General features: G+C 43.3%; 1 protein-coding gene across 1 annotated transcript; it reads left to right on the forward strand.

The window, feature by feature from the left end:
• Positions 1 to 902: 902 nt before the first annotated feature.
• On the forward strand, positions 903 to 18,741 carry LOC130031936 (zinc finger protein 69 homolog). Its single transcript, XM_056123495.1, has 5 exons — positions 903 to 1,029; positions 4,519 to 4,607; positions 13,107 to 13,233; positions 13,574 to 13,672; positions 17,594 to 18,741. Exons 1-5 carry the CDS (start codon positions 903 to 905, stop codon positions 18,739 to 18,741), a joined length of 1,590 nt encoding a protein of 529 aa, XP_055979470.1.
• Positions 18,742 to 19,360: the final 619 nt, after the last annotated feature.

Here is a 19,360-nt window from a genome sequence, read left to right on the forward strand (position 1 = left end):
AATGGAAGCTTGCCAGGCTCTGCCATGCAGGTGGGATACTCTGGGATACTCTTGGTAGTTTGCCTTGCTCTCTGAGAGGGACAGAGAAATCAAACCCGGGTCGGCCGCGTGCAAGGCAAACGCCCTACCCGCTGTGCTATCGCTCCAGCCCAGCATAATTGAGACAGAGAAATCAATTCCATCTGCTGAGTTATAATTGAAATCAATTTTCTCAGCTGAAATTCAGAAATCAATCCCTTCCGTAAAGATGTGGAAATGAATTCTGAGATCCAGTGGCTTGTTAAAAAATTTAAAAGACTAAGATTGATCATTAAGTGTTTGTTGGTGAAGGGTTTCCTGTCCACCCAACATGGCATCAACCGGCATGGCTTCCGTATCAAGCATGATCGTCTCCAGGAACAGGAGCTGTTGCTCAGGAAGCTGACACACTGAGCTTTTAAGTGTTAATAATAATAATAATTATTATTATTAATCCTGATAATTCTGTGTCAGGATTCTAATGCAGCCCTACTGTGTGCAGCTTAGGAGGAGAGCATCTAGGCAGGGGCGGTGGCTGTTGTGTCCATGGGACGTTCATGTCTCTTTGGCTGTTGGTACGTGTGTGGAACTCGGGAGGTCACATTCAGGAGCATCGCTTAGACCTAAGTGACACCAGATCTTTCCTTCGGAATCTCTTGCAGCTTGAAGTCTCCTGCTACAACTCCTGGCACATCGGTGGGACACCTGGGGCTTCCTGCTCCCTCCTCTCCGGCCCAGTGCCCTTCTCGAACCCAGGCTTGCGTCAGCCCCAACAGCAGCAGCTGCCTCCTGAGGACACAACTTCCTCTGAAAGGGGAGTCCATACTCCAGGGTTGTTAAAGCCACACAGTGCCTTGGGGCACTCCTGGGCTTCACATCGAGCCATGCTGCAGCAGCTGTTGATCACGCTGCCCACCAAGGCTGGCACCTGGGTGAAATTGCAGCACCCACAGAAGGCCAGGGTACGGGAACCCCTGTGGGAAGACGTGACTAAGATGTTTGAAGGAGAAGGTGAGAATACTGGTGGCGGGGTGGAGCGGGAAGGAATCTCTCTGTGTAGGGAAATGCAGGGACACTCTTCATTGAGGTATTTCCCAAGGAGAAAATCGGAGAGAAATAGATTCATGCTTGTGACTTGTGGGGGTTTCTCCAAAGCTGTGCTGTGAGGTCAAGGGACCACCAGGGCCAGATGGTTCAATGATAGAGGGTCCCAGGATGTGGTTGGAGCTTGGGCCTAGCTCTGTGGAGGGGAGCTTCTAGAACTGCACCCATTAATGCTGGGGGTCATCAGGGCTGCCCTGGCAGTGCTTGAGGTGGGGGCTGCTCTGGAGCCATACCCAGCACAGGAGCCTATGTAGTGCCAGGAAGTGAACTCGGGTCCCCAAGGTGCCACTGACCTATCTCCCAGTCCCCATGCTTGTGACTCTTAGAGTGGACAGCTGAGGAGGAGAATGCTGGGCTCTCGGCACAGGTGTTGGACTCCTCTCTGCTGCCCTCATCTCCTGAGCACAAATAAGAGACAGACAGACAATTCGGGCTGTTCCCCAGCCAGCAGTGTGGCAGTGTGACTCAGCAGAGTCAGAGATTTCTGCCCCTCCAGCCCTCCAGTGGGTTTTCTGCTCACCCATGACAGCTTAGCCTCAAACACTCATTTCTCACAAAATTTTTTTTTATCTGCTGCTGAAAGGAAGGACTGACAGGCTTCATGTTTTTCATTCATTCTACCACAAAATACGTGACTTCAGTGGGAAATGTATCCCGGAGGACACATTATTGGCAGGCTAGACAGGAGGGATGGGCAGAGGATTGTGTGTGACTCAGTTCTTAACTCATACTTCAGATCCAGCCCGTGGTGATTGGGCTGTAGCTGGGTCTAGTGGGGACTGCACTACGCATCTTGACAGGTGGAACAGTGAGTAATGATCTCACTGTTCTGACTTGGAACTGATGGAATTGGGCCCAAAATCATATCAGTGTGATAGTAGGTAGCATAAGAAAATGCCCTGGGGGGAACTGGAAAGATAATACAGTGGGTAGAGCACTTGTCTTGCATGCATTACACCTGGGTTTGATCCCTGTGATACTCCGTATGGTCCCCTGAGCCGGTCAGAAATGAACCCTGAGTGCAGAGACAGGAATAAGCCCTGAGCACTGCCAGGTGCAACTCAGATACACACACACACACACACACACACACACACACACACAAAGTGCTTTGGTAAAGTTTTTTGGGGGCAGGTAGATTGGCAGAGAGATTGTGCAGTGAGTAGGGCACTTGCCTTGCATGTGGCTGACCCGGATTTCATTGCCGGCATCTCATAGATATTCCAAGTACTGCCAGGAATGATCCTTGAGTACAGAGCCAGGTAATCCTTGAGTGAGCATTGGCAAGTATTACCCAAAAACAAATGAAAAAACTTTTTTTTTTGGGGGGGGGTGGTCAGAGAGAGAAAGTTTAAGGGTTAAAATAGTCAGCTTGCACAGAACCAACCCAGGTTTAATTATCGACATTCCATATGGTTCCCTGGATACTGCCTGAATACTGCCAGTGATTCCTGAGCAGAGTCAGGAGTAAGTCCTCAGCAAAGCTGGGTGTAGCCCCCAAACCAACCAACCAAGCAAAAAAAAAATTTCAGGTTATTGTGGTGACTGCCTCCTAAGCAGTATGCAAGGAGCATGGGGGCTATTCCCTTCCATGCACTGCCATGTGGTTCTTGGGATCAACACCCAGGCCTTTGCCTGCTAGGTATATATGTGCCCTCTGAGCTAGCTCTTCCTGGGCCTCTGTGGTAAAGTTCATTATTATGGGGGCCTTGAAGAGTGCCTCAAAGAATGGGTCAATTTTCTAGTTTAACTGAGGGTTTAGATCAGAGGTTCTCAAACTAAATTGGCCTACCATCCCCTTTTCAGGAAAAAAATAATTCTGTGTCCTGAGGAAATCTACCTTTAAGTGAAGAGCTAGGAAGTGCCTCATTAGGGACCAGAGTGATGGTACAGTGAGTAGGGTGCTTGACTTGCATGGGCGGACCTGGGCTTGATCCTTGGCACCCCATATGGCTCCCCGAGCTCACTAGGAATGATCTCTGAGTGCAGAGCCAGTGGTAAGCCCCTAGCACCACAGAGTGTGTGCCCAAAAAAAATAAGATAAGAGAAAGTGCCCCCCAACTGCAGTCTCATGGGAAGGAGGGCGGTACCAGCTCATCCTTCACGCCCTACCGAGGTCATGAGTTGCCCCCCACAAGCAGCTCTCTGGCATGGCCATGGCTCCAGAGGCAAAAGGACTTTGTCCAGAGCCCAGCAGCTTGCAGAAGAAAAGTGAATGGATCATGCGTTAAACTACGGCGCCATGCCTTCCTTGGGAGGGAAAGGGTGTTGCTCCCTTCCGCCTTTTTCCCCCCTGGCAGCAAGGTGGCCGCCGCCTCAGAGCTTATAGGAAAGCCAGGTACAAGCCAGTGGTGACGGGGCAACTGCAGTCTCATGGGAAGGGGGGCGGTACCTGCACGTCCTTCACACCCTACTGAGGTCACAAGTTACCCCCCACGAGCGGCTCTCCGGCATGGCCATAACGCCAGATACACAGAAACCAATCTCGTAATTATCTGGCTCTTTGCAGAAATCCAAAATCGTGGCCACGTGACATTATATGATTCTCATAACCAGCTGTAGAAAACAAAGTATTTCACAATGCCTTTTCAGCAATTCTGATTGTTTGGGGGGAAATTCTAAACATTAATGGTGCATCTTTTGTCGAAATAATGAATAATCAATGTAGAGAAGAGTTAAGTAGAAATCATCTGCCTCACAGACTTTTGGAGGGGTGGGAGGGGGGTATACTGGGGTTCTTGGTGGTGAAAAAGGAGTACTGGTGAAGGGAGAGGTGTTTGATCATTGTATGACTGAGACTTAAACCTGAAAGCTTAGTAACTTTTCCCACAGTGATTCAATAAATAAATATAAAAAGAAAAAAATAAAAAAAAATTAAGGTGGAGTTCATGCCCAATTCAATCAGCTAATCAGTGGCTGAATAAATAGCAGTATTCCTACAAAAAAAAAGTGCCCCCTCAGCCGCATTTGATCTATGCCTCCCCATGATCCCACTGCTGCCCTGAGGACAGTACCACCCACTTACAGTGTAGAAAGTGGCAGGTGTAGGATCCTCTGTATAAAGGATTGTGGTTAGAAGAGACCAAGGATGGAGAACTGTGCTTCAGGCATGTGGCAGATGCCTTGAAGTCAATGGGAAGTATTTGGATTTTCATCCTTGTTCTTGAGCACAGAGGGGCCTAGTCGACCTATTCATCTGGACCAGTGCTGCCCTTTGGGACATCTTAGGAGCACTCTGTAGATCCTCAGGAAGGATGGCTGTGTTTCCCCTACGTCACCCTCAGTGTCTCTGGGTGTGAATGTACTGAGAGAGGAGCCCCACTGAGGGGTCCTCAGGCAGCCTTTCTGCTGGGGCCTTGGGGGTATGCACATACCATTACTCTTTTCTTTCTCCAGCGTTGGTGTCTCAGAATGCTGATGAGTGCCAGGAAGGAAGAAGTTTAGAGGAAGAAGTGGCCTCTGGACCCCTGCCCGCAGGAGTCCAGGTGTGTTGAAATTTCCCCCTTTCTCTTTTTTTCTTGAGGTGAGGGGTATGTGCTTCTTGGTTTTTCAGGTTTTAATCTTCCTGAAGTTTTGGAGAAGAGGTGGCATGTCAAGACTTAAAAGTCCACTAGAGAAGATTAGCACAGGCTGAGCTGAGACAGAAAACTGAGCTGAAGCAGTGGCAAAAGTCTGACGCCCTCTGGCTGCGGGATTTTTGTTTTTAAGTTACATCAATACCTAACATGGTTTTCGGTAGGAAAAGCCGAATCAGTGAGCCTAACAAGCATTTCTAACCCCTGAAAACCAACAGATACCATTTGGGATCAAAGAGAAAACCTCATCTCGATTTTTTTTTCTTTTTGGGTCACACCCAGCGATGCTCAGGGGTTATTCCTGGCTCTGCACTCAGGAATTATTCCTGGCGGTGCTTGGGGGACCATATGGGATGTCGGGGATTGAACCCAGGTCAGCCGCGTGCAAGGCAAATGCCCTACCCGCTGTGCTATCACTCCAGCCCCTCAATTTTTTTAAATATTATAACTTAAGAGAAGAATCGCACTATTCTCCCGTTTATCAATTTGCTTGAGCGGGCACCAGTAACATCTCCATTGTGAGACTTGTTGCTTTTTTTGGCACATCAAATGCGTCATGGGGAGCTTGCCAGGCTTTGCTGTGCAGGCAGAATACTTTCGGTAGTTTGCCAAGCTCTCCGAGAGGGGCAGAGGCATCAAACCTTGGTTAGCTGCGTGCAAGGCAGACGCCCTACCCGCTGTACTATCACTCCAGGTGAAGTGATAGCACAGCGGTAGGGTGTTTGCCTTGCATGTGGCCAACCCTGCTGACCCGGGTTCAATTCCTCTGCCCCTCTCAGAGAGCCTGGCAAGCTACCGAGAGTATCTCGCCCGCCCGGCAAAGCCTAGCAAGCTATCCGTGACGTATTCGATATGCCAAACACAGTAACAGGTCTCACAATGGAGACATTACTGGGCCCGCTCAAGCAAATCGATGAATAGTGGGAGGAGAGTGACAGTGAAGAGAATTTATGGGCCAGAGAGATAGTACAGAGGGTGCTTGCCTTGCACACAGCCAATCCTGGTTCAGACCCCACATCCCAGATGGCTCCCCCCAAACACACCTAGGAGTGATCCCAGAGCATAGAGCCATGAGTATGATAGCCCTGAGTACCTCCAAAGTATGGCCCCAAAACCAAACAAAAAGAAATTAGAAAAAGAATTTGCCAGTGAGAAGAGAATTCGGATATCCTTAGTGGTGTGTATGTCTACATCACTGTGAGCTCTGAGGCCACCATGGATATTGGGAGCAGAACTTGACCAGTGAGGAAGTGAGTGACAAAATGGTCTGGCCATATGCCGTGCACACCTTGGACAGGGGCTGGTTACTTGGGTGTCAGAAATACGGGTGCTTATCAACCATAAATGAAGGTAGAGCCTAGGCAAAGAATCCCTGGTATGTGAGAAAGGAAGACTATTCAAGAAGTGAGGTCATTGGCAGAAGAGTTTCAGGTGAAAATATGGAGGCTGGAGAGAATACAGAAATTAAGGGGCTTTCCTGGTTCACAGCCAGCCCAAGTTTCACCCCTAGCATCATATACAGTCCCCTGGGCCCCGTCAGGAGTGATCCTGAGCACAGAGCCAGGAATAAACTTGAGCACAGCTGGATGTGGCCCAAAACACAATGCAACCATACACACACAGTGAAAAAACCTTGTATTTAAAATTAGGTCGTACAAAATTTATTTGAGTTTGATCTAGGTGATTTTTTAAATAGTTTTTAAATTTAATATCAGCTAATCCAGATACTAATACCTTCTAAGATTTAAGTGTGTTCCAGAGTTATCTTAAGTAACATGGAATAAGAAATAATGATAGTCTGTGTGAAGATATATCTCACTTATCTAGAATTCCTTAATTGCTGACATTTATGAAAAACTGATGGTAGTGTTAGTCTAGTTAAAAATTGAAGTATAAATTGAATGCAGGAAATACGTGTATTTCTTGTCATGTCATATCCTATATTTTGACATATCGATTTGCTTGAGCGGGCCCAGTAACATCTCCATTTTGAGACTTGTTACTGTGTTTGACATATCAAATACGTCACGGGTAGCTTACCAGGCTTTGCCGTGCGGACAAGATACTCTCGGTAGCTTGTCGGGCTCTCTGAGAGGAGCAGAGGAATCGAACCCGGCTGGGCTGGGCTGGCTGCATGCAAGGCAAATGCCCTACCGCTGTGCTGTCTCTCCAGCCCATTTTGACACATATATGCAACATAACCAAATGAAGACATGAATAGTTCCATCTCAGGAAGGTTCCTCATGCCTCTTTTTTTTTGTTTTAACAGTTTTACCATAATTGACCGTTTATTTTAAAAATTACAGGGAGTGATTTCCAACATATCTTATTCTATACAAGTACTGCTGTATCAAACATTAATCACTAGTAATTCCACTGAAGAGCTGCCTTACATCTGTTAAGATACTAATTCCAATTGATGGGATATATGCCCTTAAAATAAAAAGTTCTCATTATTTATCTGAATGTCAAAACTAAGGAGACTTAACTGAAATGTACTGCTTTATGGCTGGGCAAAATGCTATTAGTATATTTTAGGTAAATAATGTTTTTTAAACTATGAAGTCACTGTTTATAACTTTCAGGACAATTCACAGAAAATAGACACATTTATTCAAATTACACACCAAAGGGCGGGGGGTGGGCTACTGACTACAGATATTTCCACATGAAGCAGCTCCTTAAAGAAACCAGACATACAAATAGGGCTGTGTTGGTATAATACACATAATGAATAAAATCTTGAAGACCAATATGTTACTCTATTGTTGTTAGAATTTTTTTTTAAAAAATCACACACTTAGCAGTCCATTATTCCCTCATGCCTCTTTTCAATCAAAAGTACTTCACTCCAGGAGGCTGGAATGATAGCACAGTGGTAGGGCGTTTGTCTTGCATGCAACCAACCCAGGTTTGATTCCCAGCATCCCATCTGGTCCCTCGAACACCGACAGGAGTAATTCCTGAGCGCAGATCCAGGAGTAACCCCTGTGCATCACCGGGTGTGACCCAAAAAGCAAAAAAAAAATACTACTTCACTCCTTCACAGGCTTGGGATGAGCCCTTCACACATGAGAATGAATCTGCTGAAAAACCCAGGTATGCAGGTTTTGTGACTGAAATCTACGGGCTCACACTGAGTTGGGAATGGTCCTCCTTCTCTCTTCTCCCTGTGCTTCCAGGAGCCTGGCAGTCATGCCCACAAACTATCTCTTAGGCCCTATAAGCTCATGAACAACCATGATCTAAAGACTTAACAAATAAATCTCAGAAGAGAGCAACTTGCTGCAGAGATGCTTCCAGACCCCAAAGTTACATTCCAGTTATAAATTTAATTCCAGCTCTAGCACCCTATTTAAGATTTTAGAATTTGGGGGGCATGTGGCAACAAGAGGCCATGTGACTTCTCATATTTTATGCCAGCAGTATACCAAGAGTAGCACACTGCATTTGATGGGGTGTAAGGTAGAAAGTAACCAACATATATATGTATATATATATATATATACACACACACACACATACGTATGTATTAGCACACAGGTTCAACCTGTAACATGTTAGTGATCTCTTATGGGCTTAATGGCTCCAAGGTGAGAAACAACAATTTTCACACTTTCTTCTAAGGAAACCTCTTTGGATCATTTTTAATCTATTCCTGACAATCAATTAAAATAAATTATTTAGCATCTGTCTTTGGGGAAGACTTGGGTGGGGGTGGGAAAATTCGAAATGATGGTATGATGGTGGTAGGATTGATGTTGAAATATTGAATATAATGTATTATTGTGAACAACTCTATAAAAATAAAATTTAAAACAACAACACAAAATTACTTCAACCCCAGTTCAGAATACCTGGGATCCTTATTTTATTTCTTAACGCAGACATGTAAATCTGTAATTGTCTCAAACTAAAAAGTTTAAGAAAAGGATGCAGGGTCTGGAGAAATAGTCCAAGCATTCAGGCACCTACCTTCCAGGTGCCAGCCCTGGTTCAGTGCCAGCACCACACAATCTCCCAAGCACCAGCACCAGTTATACCCAAGCACAGAGCCAGGAACAGCTGCAGAGCACCACCAGGTCTGACCCCCAAAATGGAAGGAAGAAAAAGAAACAATGCGTTGTGCCTTTGCTAGATGTGCTTAAATACATCTTGGGTATTATATTTTTTATTAATTTTATTTTTATAGAGTTGTTCATGATATTTATTGCACTCAGTATTCCAACAGCAATTCCACCACCACTACATTTTGCCAACCACCATTATTTCCAATTTTCCCAACCACCACCCAAGCCTGCCCCATAGCAGGCCCTAAATAATTTATTTTGTATTTCTTATTATGAATAATTCACTAAAAATGATCAAAAAAGATTATCTTAAAAGAAAGTGTGTGAAGAATCTTGTATCTCACCCTGGAGCAGCTATGCCCATGCATAAGAGTTTACTAACATATTGTTACAGGTTAAGCCTTATGTGGTAATATTTTTTTGATTGAGATTGGTTGCTTTCTGCTTTATATCCCATCCAATGTGGTGTGCTACTCCTGGTATATCAGTGTTGGAGAGTTTGATAACGTTGCTCCAGGAATTCTAAAATTTTAAATGGGATGACATAGCTGGAGTTAAATTTTTAACTGGATGGTGACTTTGGGGTCCAGAAGCATCTCTGTAGCTTGTTGATCTCTTTCAAGATTTGTTTATGAGTCTCTGGACCATGGCCAGTTAATGAGCTTATATGGCGCCAGACGTAGTTCATGGGCATTGACTGCCAGGTTCCTGGAAGAAAAGGGGGATGCGGGAGAGGTTACCCCTCCCCTACTACTTGGGAACTTGGAGATTTTGTTCACAGAACACCTGAGTTTTTCAACAGATTCATTCCTGCATGAGGCTTCTCCAAAGCTTCTGGAGTCCGGCCTTGAGCACTGCGGTGATTGTGTCGTGGAGGTTTTCGGCTGCAGGGGCTCTGCTTGGGCAGGTGATGGGCTCACCTGTCCCTCCAGGGTGCTCTGGATCAGAGCCTGCTGTAGGGTCTGGAGGCACAACTTGGGATTTAAGTTGGTTGTTAGGTTATTAAAATCAATGTCCTTGATTAATTTTGATGTACTTGTCCCATTACTGAGACTAGTATTCCAAAGTATGATGATTTTGGCCTTGTCTGCATTTCCCATTCCTTTTGTCAGCTCTGCTTTATTTATTTTGAAATTCAGATTTGTCGGATACAAAAACACTTAGGGTTGCTATGTTGTTGTTGTTATTGTTGTTGTTTTGTTTTGTTTTGTTTTGTTTTTGGGCTACACCTGGCAGTGCTCAGGGCTTACTTCTAGCACTGTGCTCAGGGATCACTCCTGGTGATGGGGTGCCAGGGATTGCACCCATGTTTGCCGCATGCAAGGCAAGCACCCAGCCCTCTGTACTCTGACTCCGGTCCTACTGTGTCCGTTTAACTGACATGGGCAAGGTCCCAGGCAGAGTGCAGGAAGCCATGGGCCAGTCCTCGAGAATTGTTGTTTTTTTCATGAACATCACTGAAAAAATATTTTCTTTTTTTGCTTTTTGGGTCACACCCAGCGATGTTCAGTGGTTATTCCTGGCTCTGCACTCAGGAATTACTCCTGGCGGTGCTTGGGGGACCATATGGGACGCCAGGGATTGAACCCAGGTCGGCTACGTGCAAGGCAAACGCCCTACCCGCTGTGCCCTACTCCGGCCCCTGAAAAAATATTTTCTCATCATGAAATGTCTCTTTTTTATGCCTAGTAATATTCTTTTCCCCCTGAAGTCCCATTTTGTTAGATTTGGTGCAGCCCAGTGTTCATTTATGTTTATGAGGTAAAGCCTTTTCTGTTCTTTGACTTTTCTCCCTCCCTCCTTTTCTCCTTCCTCCCTCTCTCCCTCCCTCCCTTCTTCTCTCCCTTTCTCTCTCCCTTCCTCCCTCCCTCCCTCCCGCCCTTCCTTCCTTCCATGCTTAAATATAGCTGCTTCTGCTTGTTTAATGCAGTTACAGTTACTTGGTGGGATTTAGGTGCAGGTATTCTCTTTTGTTTTATATTTGTCTTATCTTTGTCTCCATGTTCCTCCTCTTCTGCCTAAATAAGGACTGAACAGTGTTGTAATATCCCATGTATTCTAGTGACTTTAATCTGTACTTCTTTGATTTTTTCAGTGATTGTTGTCTTTACAATAATGTGTCATAGCACACACACACATATATATGAAAGTTGCCTTTAATTAACAGTTTCATACATACAATGAAATTCTTACATTTTCTTTTTCTTCTTAGTGCATTGTCATCATACATGTTGCATTACATGCTATAAAATGCACAGTACATTTATGAGCCTGGCCAGCTACCCGTGATGTATTTGATATGCCAAACACAGTAACAACAAGTCTCACGATAGAGACGCTACTGGGCCCGCTCGAGCAAATCGATGAACAATGGGAGGACCATGACCGTGACATTTATGAGGCAATAGAAAATTACCTCCTAAACTTTTTTTTAAAAAAGAAAAAAAACAAGTGTGTCACATCTGCTCACATTTACCAGTTCAGGGACCTTTAGTCCCAAGTTTCTACCTGCTTCATTGCCGTCATCCATTTAACTTTTCTTATAATGTGAATGTTTTTATGACAAATTTGCACAGCTTTATATTTATAATGTTTTTCAGTTTGAGGATTTTTACTGGTAATAGAATTGCAGGTTAACTTTTTTCTTTCAAACACTTTTGGTGCGGTCTTTTATCTTGTAGCTTGCATTGTTTGGGGTGAGAAATCACTGTTATTCTTTCTAATTTTGTGATGAGTTTCAAATATATGTATGAAACTATTTTTCTTAGTTCCTTTTGTTTACTTAAGCAGTCTTTTATCTTTTCTCTTCAGCAGTTTTATTATAATATGCTTGAGAATTATTTTTTTATTTCCTTAATTTTTATTAAAGCACTGTGATTTAGTTATCCATAGTTGAATTTTAGGCATACACTATTGAAGCACTGGTCCCACCACCAGTGCCAACCTCCCTCCACCAATGTTCCCAGGGTCTCTCCGTATCCTCTTGACAGGCCCCTTTCTAAGTTTGGCTGTTAAAGTTTGGGTCTCTTGATTTCAGTTTTGTTGACTGTAGTTTGGGTGTTTGTCTCTGTCATTCCTTAATATCACCATTGTACCTGACCCCCCTGTCCTGGCCTCTGTTGCTTCTCGTCTATCTCTTCTGTTCCTCCCTTCCACTCTTTCTTCCCTTCTCCTTTGGGAATTATTTTAAAATATTTTATTGTTTGAAGGTTTGCTGGGTTTCCTAGATTTGTGATGGATTTTGCTCTCATATTGGTACTTTCTCAGGATTTATTTTTTAAAAAACTTTTTTCAGTTCGTTTTTTCATCTTCCAAAATTATGGTTACACTTATATTGGATAACTTGATAGTATCAATCTTTCCAGGGATCCAGTCTTTCTGATTTAATTTGAGTAATATGTATCACCCTGTCTTAAGTTTCACAGATCTTATAAGGGCCACTCTACTATTTACTACCTGCTACTAGTAACCCCTGCTACTTTACCCAATGAATTTTAGATACTGTATTTTTCAGTTTTATATTTTCATTTAGTTCGTTTTGAACATTCTTATATCTCTCCTTAGTTACCCTCATCTTTTCATCCCTTTTATCTATATATCATCATAAAATTTTAACATTTTAATGTTGCTTTGAATTTCTTGTTAGCTACTTCCAGTGATGCGGTCACATACGTATACAAAGTCCTCATGTGCTCCCTTCACATGGGTAATATTCGTTATAGTTTATGTACTATATAGAAGAGCAATAGATGATGAAATAAGGAAGAGGGAGAGAGGAGAGAGATCTATTTTGAAATTTGTATTTTGACATCCCTCAGCTGTACTCAGAGCTTATTACTCCTGACTCTGTGCTCCGAGATTACCCCTGCTTGGAGGACCATATGTTCATCTTTGTTGTCAGCGCTGGCAGGAAGCAGAATTTTTTCTTCAACAGGGCTCTGATGCTTTCTGAAAGGCTTGCTGCTCCCACTCGCACTGGTCTTGACTTATTCCACTCTGCCCTTCACCAATCTGCTTGCAGTCTTTCTGTCATCCCCCTGTTCCTCAGGCAAGACAGATGCTCTCCCCTTAGCCCCCATTCCTTGAGAGCAGTCATCCCCAACCACCTACATAAAAGACCCTCCTACTTCCTGTGTTTTTGCCTATTCTGCTTATCCTATTTAATTTTTCCTAAGACCTTCTGTATAGTTGATTATAGTTGATACTACCCAGAGACTTTCCAAACTGATCCAGAAAAGACTCCTAATGAAACTGGTTCAGAATCTCTTAGGATGCTGTCAGAGCTCCTTGGATCCTGATGAAAATGGTCTGAGAGTGAAAAGGAGCCTCTTTGTTCCAGGATCTGCTGACCTTCCAGGACGTGTCTGTGGACTTCACCCAGGAGGAGTGGGGACAGCTGACCCCTGCTTATCGGGATCTGTACCGGGAGGTCATGCTGGAGAACTACAGGAACCTGGTCTCAGTGGGTAAGGATGGACTCAGCCCCTGCCCCTAAAGCAGCCACATGCAGGAACATTTTTTTTTAAGTGAAGAAGTACCGTGGCTCCCAGGAAGTTTGTCCTTGGGTTCTGGATTAGAGAGATCTCATTCCTTTGAAAACCAAAACCAAGTCCAGGTTTATCTAGTTTTTCCTCCTCAAGGGAACAACTTTCCATTCGGAGCTGGACTCGAAAGCCACGCTGTGGTTCCCCTTTTCATTTTTTAAAACTCGAAGTTACCAGGGGTTCAGAACTAAATTCCAATGATTATTCTTAGACCTTACCCTAAACATTCATATTCCTTTTTTCGTTCGTTTAATTTCTTAAGCACCATATCTGCTCTCCAAACCAACCGTGATTTCCCAGCTGGAGAAAGGAGAAGAGCCATGGGCAACAGAGCAAGAAGGCCCAGGAGATCCCAGAGCAGGTGAGATTGGAGCAGAGTGCTTTCCTTGGCAGGCCGGAGTGTCCCACATCTTCCTAGACTGGGGAAGGCTGAGGTCGCTGGAGGTGGCTTGCACTAGGCATGAGTTTGCCTATCCACCTGGCCAAAAAGTCTATCTGGATTTACAGAAGGAAAGTCTGAGAGGGGAGGGAAAAGGAGAGACAGAGAGAGAGAGACCCAGTCTGTTGGAAAGTCTGAGAGGGGAGGGAAGAAGGGGGAGAGAGTGAGAGACAGACAGACAGACAGACAGACAGAGAGACCCCCCAGTCTGTTACCAGTCCAGTGAGCAGTGATTTACAGAGCTTATCACCCGAAGCATCTATTTTATTTTTCATTGCTTTCTACATACTTTTAATTTACTCCTTTTCTATTTCCATACTTCACCAACTTTCATTTTGCAATCCTAGCTTCCATGCTGCCTCTCTTTTTAATTCGTGTCTTCGTTTTTTGTAACAACTAGTTTATGAAAATTCCTGCAATTCCTTTACCAAAATCTCGCGGTCTTTAACTATCTCCTTAGACAGCATTTCATTAGGAAATACGTTAAACATTCAGAAAAAAAAAACAGAGAGCCATGGGCTGGGGAGGGCATTTGCCTTGCACGCAGCTGACCTGGATTTGATCCCTGAATGCAGCAGAATCAGAAGTAACCCCCGAGCATCACTGGGTGTAACCCCCTGAAAAAAAAAACTGAAACTGAAAGAAAAAAAAAGAAAAAGAGAAAGTTAGAAAGACCTTGAAGCAAATTTCTATTTTGCTTCCGCCTAGATTAAGAAATCAAATGGAATTCTGGTCCTTTGGTTTCCTTCCTATTATTTTAAAATAACCAATTCTTCTGAGTTTAAATACTTGGTCTTCATCTTTTTTTTAGATACATCTATAACCCTGAACAATAGGTATTGTTTTGCATGCTTTTATTTTGTTCTTACTCTTTACATAAATGACATATGTACTTCTGTCACTTAATTTTCTTATCCAGCATTCATGTTCATTCATTTCCCTTGAATTGATAAACCATAATCAGTGTATCCATTTTCGTGCTTATAGGAAAATTACATTAACTTAGGGCAGGAGCGATAGCACAGCGGTAGGGCGTTTGCCTTGCACGCAGCCAACATGGCCGACCCGAGTTCGATTCCTCCGCCCCTCTCAGAGAGCCTGGCAAGCTACCGAGAGTATCTCGTCCGCATGGCAGAGCCTGGCAAGCTCCCCGTGACCTGTTCGATATGCCAAACACAGTAACAAGTCTCACGATGGAGACTTTACTGGGCCTGCTCGAGCAAATCGACGAACAATGGGAGGGCCTTTACTTTACTTTTACTTACTTAGGGATTACTAAGATGCTGCAGCAATTTTCAGTAAATACCTTCTGTGGACATGTGCAAGTGTTTTTATAAGATACTTGGTAGGAGAAAAGTTGTTGGGTCCTGGAGTTTTAGCACCAATTTGTGCACTTCCATTGACAGGTTTCAAAATTTGGGAAGTTCCAAAAATCAAAAGTTTTGAGTTTCAAAAATTCAGTATCTGTGTCAATCTTTGGTATTGTCAAATTTGAGATTAAAAAAAATAATAATGCAGGTTGGAGAGATAGAGTGTTTGCCTGTCATGTGGCTGACCCGGATTCCATCCCTGGTACCCCATATGAGCCCCATATGAGCCCCTGAGCTCAGGTTAAGTCCTGAGCACTACTGGGTGTGACTCCCCCACAAATGAAACAAACACAGTTAAGGAGCTTGTCTTGCGCTTGGCCAACCTTGGTTCTATCCTAGTCATTGCATATGGTCCCCCAAGAAGCATCAGAAGTGACACCTGAGCACCAATAGGTGTGGCCCACACCTCTCCCTCACCTAAATTGGGTAAATATGGTATTGTGTTATTCCTTATATTTTCCTGAGACTAACAAGAAGGAACATATGTATTTCCCCCCCTCCCCCTTACTCCCCTTCTCCAGGCCTTAGGACTATTCCTGGCAATATTCAACACTGGATGGTTCCATGGTTGGGCCTGTCTCTGTGATGATGCTTGGTCCCACGGAGGCCACCAGGGGGCCACCAGAATCAAGCTCAGACCTTGTGCATGCCTTTGCTGGCTTCTAAGAACATATTTTTCACTTACTAATCATCCCACCAGGATTCTTATGAAAATTACTGTATATAATCCATTTCAATTTTTCTATTATTGTCTATTGTTTATATTAAGGACTTACAGGAAAAATGTAGCACCCTGTACTTTTTTTTTTTGGAGGGGGTCATACCCGGCAGTGCTCAGGGTTACTCCTGACTTTGCACTCAGGAATTACTCCTGGCAGTATTCAGGAGACCATATGGGATGCTGGGATTCGAACCCGGGTTGGCCATATGCAAGGCAAATGCCTTACCCACTGTGCTATCACTCTAGCCCTGCACCCTGTACTTTTAAAAATTTCTTTGTTATATTTAGACTTACCTGGAATTTTTCTTACATGTGGTATGAGATGAGGATCTACTTTAACTTTTTCACATCTAGGAAACTTTATTTAATAGTTAATGCCATTCTGTCCCCTGAAAAATTTCCTTTTACATTAGGATATATTTCTGGATTCTCTATTTTGTTTTTATTTCTCCATATAATAATTCTTGGTTATGTTAATTACTATATTTTGATTGTGTTAATTACTATATTTCATGTGAGATTTCAATTCTGGTAGAAGTAATGCTCTCATCTGCTTTTCAGAATAGACCTGAGTAGTCTTAGCCTCTTACTTTACCATATGAGTAATCTCCTCTGCTTCCATAGTTTGAGCCCACTTCAGACTTGGGAACTGAATTGAGGGATCACACAAATGACTCCCCTCCATCCTTTCCCTCTTTTTTTTCATCCTTTCCCTCTTTAGGACAAGAATCAAGGGCCTGTATATCATGGGCTTTATTTTTCCTCTTTTCATTTAGAATTTGAACTTGGTAGTAATAATTATTCTTCTGTGTTTACTAAAAATGTATAAGGGACTGGAGAGATAGTCCCGTGGGTAAAGCATTTATCTTGCACTTACCTGGGTTCAATCCCTGGCACTCCATATAGTCTGCCAAACACCACCAGCGTGATCCCTGAGCACAGAGAAAGGAGGAAGTCCTAAGCACCACTAGATGTAGCCCAAAAAGCAACATTAAAATATGATGTCTTTGAGGGGCTGGAGAGATAGCACAGCAGGTAGGGCGTTTGCCTTGCACGCCGCCGACCCAGCTTCAATTCCCAGCATCCCATGTGATCCCCTGAGCACCACCAGGAGTCACTCCTGAGTGCAGAGCCAGGAGTAACCCCTGTGAATCGCCAGGTGTGACCCAAAAAAAGCAAATCAATCAACCAATCAATAAAAATTTAAAAAAATGATGTCTTTGAGTAATATAGAATTGTCAGTTGAAATATTATTAACAGTATAACATTATTAATAAGAAAACTAGCTCAGTGGTAGAACACCGGCTTTGCATGTTTGATACCCTGAGTTCTGTCCTTAGCTCTGCACATAAAAGGAGGAATGTTGTTCCTAAATGTACAAACCAACCATATGTTAAAGGTTGAAGGATATTTTCATAGAGCATGGTTATAGTAACGACATAGCAGTCTGACTTTTTATCTTTGGAACCTTTCCTCACATATTATAGCATAACTATGAATTTGTTATTTAGTATAATTATAATAGGACTAAAATGCTCAGATTTTACTTTGTGAAATCACAGTTTTATCCTGTTTACTATGTTTGATTTAGTTTCCAATACATTTCCAGGCTGTATATAACAAAAAAAAGATAAAGTCCATGTACTTTATATGCATAGTTAAATAAATCTCAGTTCAGTACCCACTATAAATGTTCAGAGTTTTCAAAGCAAAATAAATGTGAGTCATTTGCATTTCCCCTATTTCTTTCAGACTTGAAGAGTAAAAGAGAAACCAGCGTATCAGCAGCAAAGAATGGCATTTTACAGGAGCAGTTATGTCGTGGCAGAGTAATGGAAAGATTCAAGAGGGATAATGCCATTTATCCAACTTTGAGAGAAATGTCCAAACATGAGTTAGAACGGCATGAGGAAACTCATGGAAGAGACACAAAACAACCCATTTTGACTCACAGCATGAGAGGTCACGAAACGAATACCTTTGGGGAAAATATTGTGAATTTAAATCTTATCGATAAGAAGCACCGCAAAGGTAACACACCTAGAAAGAGGAACAGATACAAATTAAACTTGCCCACTCCTTCAACAAACTGCATAAGAGCAAAAACCTATGAATGTAATATATGTGAAAAAATCTTCAAGCAACCCATTCACCTTACTGAACACATGAGAATCCACACTGGTGAGAAACCTTTCCGGTGTGAGGAATGCGGAAGGGCCTTCAGTCAAAGTGCATCCCTCACTACACACCAGAGAATCCACACTGGCGAGAAACCCTTTGGATGTGAAGAGTGTGGGAAAACCTTCAGACATCGCTCCTCTCTTAATCAGCACCATAGAACTCACACTGGGGAGAAGCCGTATGTCTGTGACAAATGTCAGAAAGCTTTTAGCCAGAACATTAGCTTGATCCAACATTTGAGAACTCATTCTGGAGAGAAACCTTTTACATGCAGTGAATGTGGGAAAACCTTTAGGCAGATCAGACATCTTAGCGAACATATACGAATCCATACTGGGGAGAAGCCCTATGCTTGCACCGCGTGCTGTAAAACCTTCAGCCACAGAGCCTATCTGACACATCACCAGAGAATCCATACTGGGGAGAAGCCCTACAAATGTAAGGAATGTGGGAAAGCTTTTAGGCAGAGGATACACCTTAGCAACCATAAAACTGTTCATACGGGAGTGAAAGCGTATGAATGTGACCGCTGTGGAAAAGCCTACAGGCACGATTCGTCCTTCAAGAAGCATCAAAGACACCACACTGGAGAAAAACCATACGAATGTAATGAATGTGGGAAATCCTTCAGCTATAATTCATCACTTAGTCGCCATCATGAAATACATAAGAGGAATGCCTTCCAAAATAATGTGAAGACATTACTCAACATGAAGTGAAAACCAATTCTAAGTGAGGGGTTTTTGTGTTTTTTTTTGCTTTTTGGGTCACACCCGGCGATGCACATGGGTTATTCCTGGCTCTGCACTCAGGAGTTACTCCTGGTGGTGCTCAGGGAACCATAAGGGATGCTGGGAATTGAACCCAGGTCGGCTGCATGCAAGGCAAACCCCCAGCCCACTGTGCTATCTCTCCAGCCCCTCTAAGTGAGGGTTTTTATGCTTTAAAATTTCAGAACTCTAGTTGGGGTAAAATCCCAAATAATAATGGTGGGTCTGATGTGGAAATATTGAATGTAATCAAAGTAGAGAGAGAGTAATGTGGAAATCATCTGCCATACAGGTAGGGGGAGGGTGTGGAATAAGAGGTATACTGGGGTTTTTGGTGGTAGAAAAGATGCCCTGGTGAAGGGACGGGTGTTTCATCATTGTATGACTGAGACTTAAACCCGAAAGCTTTGTAACAGCTCTCAAGGTGATTCAATAAATAAATTTATAAAAAAAAATTCAGAACTCTAAATTTAAGGGATGGCCATATTGTATAACTAAACACTACTTTGTAATTAAGTACTCCAAATACTCCCGTCTATTAGAAATATCTCTATACAAAGTATTTAAA

Source organism: Sorex fumeus, unplaced genomic scaffold (genome assembly GCF_029834395.1).
Source record: "Sorex fumeus unplaced genomic scaffold, SorFum_2.1 ptg000047l, whole genome shotgun sequence".
Lineage (NCBI taxonomy): Eukaryota > Metazoa > Chordata > Mammalia > Eulipotyphla > Soricidae > Sorex > Sorex fumeus.

Excerpts from the sequence above, each read along its gene's own strand:
- LOC130031936 (XM_056123495.1), top strand. The coding sequence starts at position 903 with ATGCTGCAGCAGCTGTTGATCACGCTGCCCACCAAGGCTGGCACCTGG. Across the intron at positions 4,608-13,106 it reads CCCTGCCCGCAGGAGTCCAG|GATCTGCTGACCTTCCAGGA; the intron begins GTGTGTTGAAAT and ends TCTTTGTTCCAG. Across the intron at positions 13,673-17,593 it reads CCCAGGAGATCCCAGAGCAG|ACTTGAAGAGTAAAAGAGAA; the intron begins GTGAGATTGGAG and ends TATTTCTTTCAG.